The sequence below is a fragment of the Lutra lutra genome, chromosome 16, assembly GCF_902655055.1.
Source record: "Lutra lutra chromosome 16, mLutLut1.2, whole genome shotgun sequence".
NCBI lineage: Eukaryota > Metazoa > Chordata > Mammalia > Carnivora > Mustelidae > Lutra > Lutra lutra.
Genome location: NC_062293.1, coordinates 38052431 through 38058430, shown reverse-complemented (window position 1 = coordinate 38058430; position 6000 = coordinate 38052431). Strand labels below are relative to the sequence as shown.

The window sequence follows — 6000 nt, the reverse complement described above, 5'->3', positions numbered from 1 at the left end:
ACTTACACTAAGCCGAGTTTGCAAGCCCTTCTTTCTTTCTGAAAAGGAAGGACCTTTTCAACAATGAGTGCTGGAGGGCTAGAGGACTTGCAGGCAAGTGGAACTCGGGAAGGAACTCTCCTCCCCCACCCATCCCTCCTCCCTCCAGAAGGGCATTTCTGGAAGTCTCCAGTTGGTCCTGGACCTGGGCAGCTGCTCTGTCTAAGTCTGCCAGCCCCTCAGCTGTCACTCGGCTCCCAAAATAGCAGTGGTTGGGGGCAGGGAGAGGAGGTTGTTTATCTGGGATGGAAGGGGACAAGGGGCCTTATAACTGTGCCTAGGGAGGGGGTCTCCCTCCTTTCTGGATCTTTCTCTCACTTTTTGTGGTATGAGTGCCTGAGTCCAGGACAGCCCCTGAACAGGACGCTGGCGCAGAGGTTAGTCAGTGCTCCCACGTGGTAATGACTGTCCAGTCTGGGGCAGGGGAGGGCCCTGAGTATCAATGACAGACTCCAGGGGCACCTGCCCCTGTGGCCAAATATGGTCTGGAGCCACTGGCAAGGGTGATAAAGCCTCTTGGGTGGGGGAGGGGACAGACTAAGTCTTGCTGTCCGGGGGTTCACGAGGGAGCTCAGAGGAACAACATCACAGGAGGACAGACCAGAAGCACTGTCTTCTAAGAAAGTGAGGCCACCTGGGGGGTTCCTCAGACCAGGGAGGGAGAAGGGGGACCGAGAGGAACTTTAAAGTCTTGCAGTGAGAATTCAAGCCTTTGGCGGGGTTGGGGGGGCTTCACCTGTCCTGCTGGGAGGGACAGAGAGGGAGGCACAGGGACTCTAAGACTCCCTCAACCATGCTCTTCTCCAAGCAAATGCTATAAAGTCCTTCTGGGGTAATGGATTTGGGGGTGCTGCCGGGGGTGGGTCCTTTCCAGGCAGAATCCTCACCTTCCATCCAGGTGGGAGGAGACCCTGGAGCTCCAGACCTCAGGTCAGGAGTCCAGCCCTGGGTCTGGAGGTTGGGGCCGGCCAGACAGAGCTGCTCCCATCCTGACAGATGGCAGAGGTGGAAGCCGTGCAGCTGAAGGAGGAAGGGAACCGGCATTTCCAGCTCCAGGACTACAAGGCTGCCACAAAGAGCTACAGCCAGGCCTTGAAGCTGACCAAGGATAAGGCTCTGCTGGCCACGCTCTATCGGAACCGGGCAGCCTGCGGCCTGAAAACGGTCTGGAGCGGGCAGGGTGGGAGGCCGAGGGCCCGGAGGCAGGGGTGCGGAGGCAGTCCCCCAGCCTGATGGGCATCGTGCACTGTTCCAGCCCTCGCTCCTGGACCCCTCAACATGGAGAAGGGCGCCTCCCACTGCTTTCCTAAACCCACTGCCTGACCCACTCCTCCGGGAGACAGAAATTCCTCCAGCTGGGGGTCAGCCTCATGAGCACTGGCATCACGCTGGGGCTTTTATAAGTTATTTCAAGGCGTCTTACTAACAGCCTGGTTAGCTACCGTTTTGTGCCCATATCGCAGATGACAAACTCAGGGCTCAGAGGGCGCCATAACTTGCCAAGATCTCCCAGGTAATTCGCAGCAGAGCCCGATTCAAACCCAAGATTGCCTAATGCCAGAGCTCATCCTCTCCTCCATGTCCAGCCAAGGCGCGGCCCTTTGGGCCCCCTGACAGCCAGCAGCTCCCCAGCAAACCCTCTCTGGCTGCCTTAACCTTGCCCACCTTAACCTTGGCTCCTTCTTCTTCCCCCACTCTCAGGAGAGCTATGTTCAAGCGGTTTCAGATGCCTCAAGAGGTGAGTGCCCCTCCCCCAACCTCTGCCCCCCCTCCAGCATCCCTGTTCTGTCTAAGAGGCTCTTTATCAATGGAAGGAATTACAGATCATGTAAATGTCATCCTAGGCATTGTAGGTAAGGCTTCACATGTCCAGAGAGGCAACCCCTAAATTTTTGCATTTTTGCAACTTGCATTATATATTAAATCATAAGTCGAGGGAGATTCGTTTGTACAAAGATGTTTCCAACAATCCTTATGTCATGGTAAAGATACACCCTCCTCTGCTGTAAATTAGGGTATGCTCCTCCAGCAGCTCCCAGAACAAAGGCATGAGCCCAGTCCACTCTGGAATCGGGCTCCCCGAGGGAAGGAGGGAGGCAAAGCCCATTCCACAGGGACCAGAGAGAAATGAACGTTAAAATCAACAACCACCAACAACAAAAACCTTTAAACTTAACTTTCACTTCATCTTAGACTTAAACTTCAGTCGTGCCTGCTTAAGTGCATCATCAAAATGGGAAGACTGCTCTTGGCTACAGGTTTTGGGTTCTGATTTGGTTACTATTCTTTTAGGAGAAAGAGAGATAGTCTGAAGTGAATTCAGAAGGGAGGGAAGCAGCTGGAGAAGGGCCTGGAAATACATCCTCTGAAGAGCAGTTGAGGGAAGTGGCAGTATTTAGCTCAGGGAAGGCAATTCCCAGGTGGGATGGAGAGCTGCCTTTAGATACCTAAAAGACTGTGTCACAGGAGGAAGGATTGGATTTCCTCTCAGGGGTTCCAGGGCCGAACTTAGGACAAAAGGGCAAACTTATAGGGAGATATATTTCAGGTAGAAAGAGGGAAGGGCTTTCTTGATAGAGCCACTTGGCTGCCTTGAGAAGGAGGGAGCTCCCCACTGCTGGAAGTATGCAAGTACCCGTTGGGTGAGCACTTGGCTGGGATCACGATGTAGCAGAGACTGAATCATCAGGCGCTAGATGAGATGACCCTTAAGCTCCCTTCCGACCTTGATAATATGATTCTTACTGCCTCCCTGAAAAAGGGGAGCCTTGGGCCAGATAGTCCCCATGGGTGGATAATGTCCACTGAAGACACAGAAGCCCTGGAACTGGGGACAGCGACAGGGAAGGGAGGAAGGTGGTCTGCAGCCCAGGGCCCTGAGACCTTGTCTCCCTCGTTAGCTATTGACATCAACTCCTCGGACATCAAGGCTCTCTACCGGCGATGCCAGGCCCTGGAGCACCTGGGGAAGCTGGACCAGGCCTTCAAGGACGTGCAGCGCTGTGCCACCCTTGAGCCACGGAACCAAAACTTCCAGGAGACGCTGAGGAGGCTCAACACCAGCATCCAAGAGAAGGTGAGTTGGACCCTTCCCACAAGCCTTGGCCTGCTTCCCCCACTGCTAGTAGGGACTAGTTAGGGAAGCAGGACATCAGGGAAGGTCAAACCCTACCTCCCCACTCTTGGATGGAGTAAACACATGGCACAGGCAGGCACCATAGAACAGCCAAGCAGATGCACGCATCCAACCATCTTCGAATGATCAGAGACGCTTGTTCGAGGGTGCAAGCCAGCCAGGACCAGACCATGGGTTTCTTAAATTTCAGGTGGAGGTTTTAAAAAAAAATTGTAACTTAGTATGTATGCAACATGATCTTCCTCCCTTTCTAGGAGGACCAAGACAGTATTGAGGAGAAGGTATTGCTGAATGATAAAGAGTGAGGACTCTTCATCTATCTTTATCTATAACTCTAGGGTTAGGGTAGGAACAGGAAATCTTTCCTAGGAAAATGGATCCCAGCACACTGTCCAGAGTGCAGACTCGGGGAGTTGCCCCGAGACGGGATGGCAAATGAGAGAGCCCCTCGTTGGAAATGAGCCCAGGATGGAAATAGGCAGGACTGTGGACCAGCAGACCAACTAGTAGGAGGTACAGAAGGTTCTGGCAAATGGGGTGTGATGATCAGTTAGGTCACTTTCTGGTAGATTCAGAGCACAGGAATTGGGGCTGGGGGTGCGAGGGATGAGACATCCAAGCATGACAGTTTTAATTTGTGTGAGGAGATGTTTCAAAACCGCTTCAGGTTTCTGATCCTGGACACCTAATTCTGTCTTAGCCTACGTGTAAGTATATACTAGCTAATTATTAACTAGACTGCAAAACTGGGTGATAATCTGTAGCTTTCCGAGACTTGAGATGACCGAATGGGATAGTGAACCTGGCTAGACTATCAGCCTTATGGCGCAAGGACTTGGTTTTGTTCGCCATTCTACCCCCAGCATCTGCAAAAGTGTCTGGCATGTAATAGTTGCTCAGTATATGTTTGTTCAATGAACGAGTGACAGTGTAGGGGCCCAGAGGAGATACCCTAATATTTACTGAGCCGCCTGGAATGTGGACCCCTGGCTGCCTCCTTCCCCACTCCGTCCTCTCTTCTCAGCTCCATGTGCAGTTCTCCACGGACTCCAGGGTACAGAAGATGTTCGAGATCCTCCTGGATGAAAACAGTGAAGGTGACAAGCTGGAGAAGGTGAGTGCTGGGCAACCTGCCGGCCAGCAGAGGGCGCACGCGGGACGCTCCCATAACTGCAGGCCCCGCCCCTATCTCTGGACAGTGACTCCTGACGGCTTGCAGGAGGGGGGCGGAAAGTGTTCCCTTGGAAAAAATGAACAAAAATAGGGCAAAGGTTAAGCACTTGGGAAAATTCCCTCATCCTGACTAAGGGCCTGGAATAGAGTGAGACCCATGAGGAGAGAGTCGTGTAGCAGGGTTGGAGTCTTTATATAAATTTTTGACTATTTCATCGTGGATTTTTTCTTTTTTGCGTTGTATTGATTTTGATATTCTAAAATATTGCATTAGATATTATTTATCTTGATTGTTGTTTTTGATGTCCCTGTAAATTTTGCACCCAAGGCAAGTGCCTCACTTGTCATAGCATGGTTTCCACCCTGAGAATGTTACAAATGACACATTAAAATGTTCTATTCCATTACAAATTATTACAAAAATTTATCCTGAAATATGAAAATATTTGCTCATGATGTCATCCTCTTAGCCAAACTTGTTGCCTTTTTTTTTTTTTTTTTTTTTTTAAACATTCCCGTCTGGTCTTTCTTCAGAGGAAAAAAGTTGAACATCTCTGAATGCTTTATATTTATTTATTTATTAAGATTTTTTAAAATGTTAGCCTCCGTTTTTTTTTTTTTTAAGATTTTATTTATTTAATTGACAGAGAGAGAGACAGATAGAGAGGGAACACAAGCAGAGGGACTGGGAGAGGGAGAAGCAGATTTCCCGTTGAGCAGGAAGCCTGATGTGGGGCTTGAACCCAGGACCCTGAGATCATGACCTGAGGTGAAGACAGATGCTTAACGATTAAGCCACCCAGGCACCCCTTTATTAAGGTTTTTAATTTACTTATTTGACAGAGAGGGAGATAACGAGAGAGGGAACACAAGCAGAGGGAACAGCAGAGGGAGAAGCAGACTACCCACTGAACAGAGAGCCCAATGCTGGGCTCGATCCCAGGACCCTGGGATCATGAAGTGAGCGGAAGACGCTTAACAACTGAGCCACCCAGGCACTCCCGAATGTTTATATTTGTAAGAATTTGACAGACAGTGCCTGGGGAATTTGTGTCAGTTTTATGGTCAGTAAGTCCATATAATATGCAGATACCTTTAAAACAAACTGTTGTGAGGACTTAGTGAGTTGTTATTGATAAATGTGCCTGGACAAGTAGAAAGCCCTTGTCTGATAGAATGGTGATCACTCTGGTGGGGCTTGCCTGGGCTTCTCTCACCCGCCTCGTCCCCAGCATCCCACTCCTCCTCTGCTTGCTCGCCTTCTCCTACTCCTGCCTCATGAGTTCTTCCTGCAACCCCAGCTTCTCAGGTTCTGCTGAGGCTGCCTCTCCTGATCTGGGGCCAAGGTATATGTATCCTCACGGCTTTAAGGTGGGAAGACATTGAGGAACTTTCTAGCTCAACTGACTAATTTTGGAATCTGGGATCCAGAGAGGTGCCATGACTTGCCCAAGTTCATGCAGCTAGCACAGAGAACTCATACCCAGAACTTTCAAGACCCTTCTCCTGCTCTCTCTGTCCACCACCTTCCTGAGAATCCTTGTAACTTCAGATTGCCCCGAACAGGTACATAAACTCCAAATGCCAAAACCATATTCAAGGGAGAATTTTAAAGGAAAATAATTCTCCATGTAAAAACACTTCACTTCTGT

At 50.1% G+C, this 6000-nt stretch overlaps 1 protein-coding gene across 3 annotated transcripts in view; it reads left to right on the top strand.

Moving 5' to 3' along the window:
- Positions 1 to 288: 288 nt before the first annotated feature.
- UNC45B (unc-45 myosin chaperone B) overlaps positions 289 to 6000 on the top strand; it is a 30396-nt gene continuing 24684 nt past the window's right edge. The window contains exons 1-5 of one of the 3 annotated variants that reach the window (XM_047708550.1): positions 289 to 416; positions 1036 to 1203; positions 1741 to 1777; positions 2940 to 3115; positions 4200 to 4289. In XM_047708550.1, coding sequence (XP_047564506.1) covers positions 1036 to 1203; positions 1741 to 1777; positions 2940 to 3115; positions 4200 to 4289 — 471 coding nt within the window. In that variant the 5' untranslated portion in view covers positions 289 to 416. Of the gene's footprint in view, positions 417 to 550; positions 664 to 1035; positions 1204 to 1740; positions 1778 to 2939; positions 3116 to 4199; positions 4290 to 6000 lie in introns of those variants that run through there. The other 2 variants (XM_047708549.1, XM_047708552.1) reach the window with 2 other exon arrangements.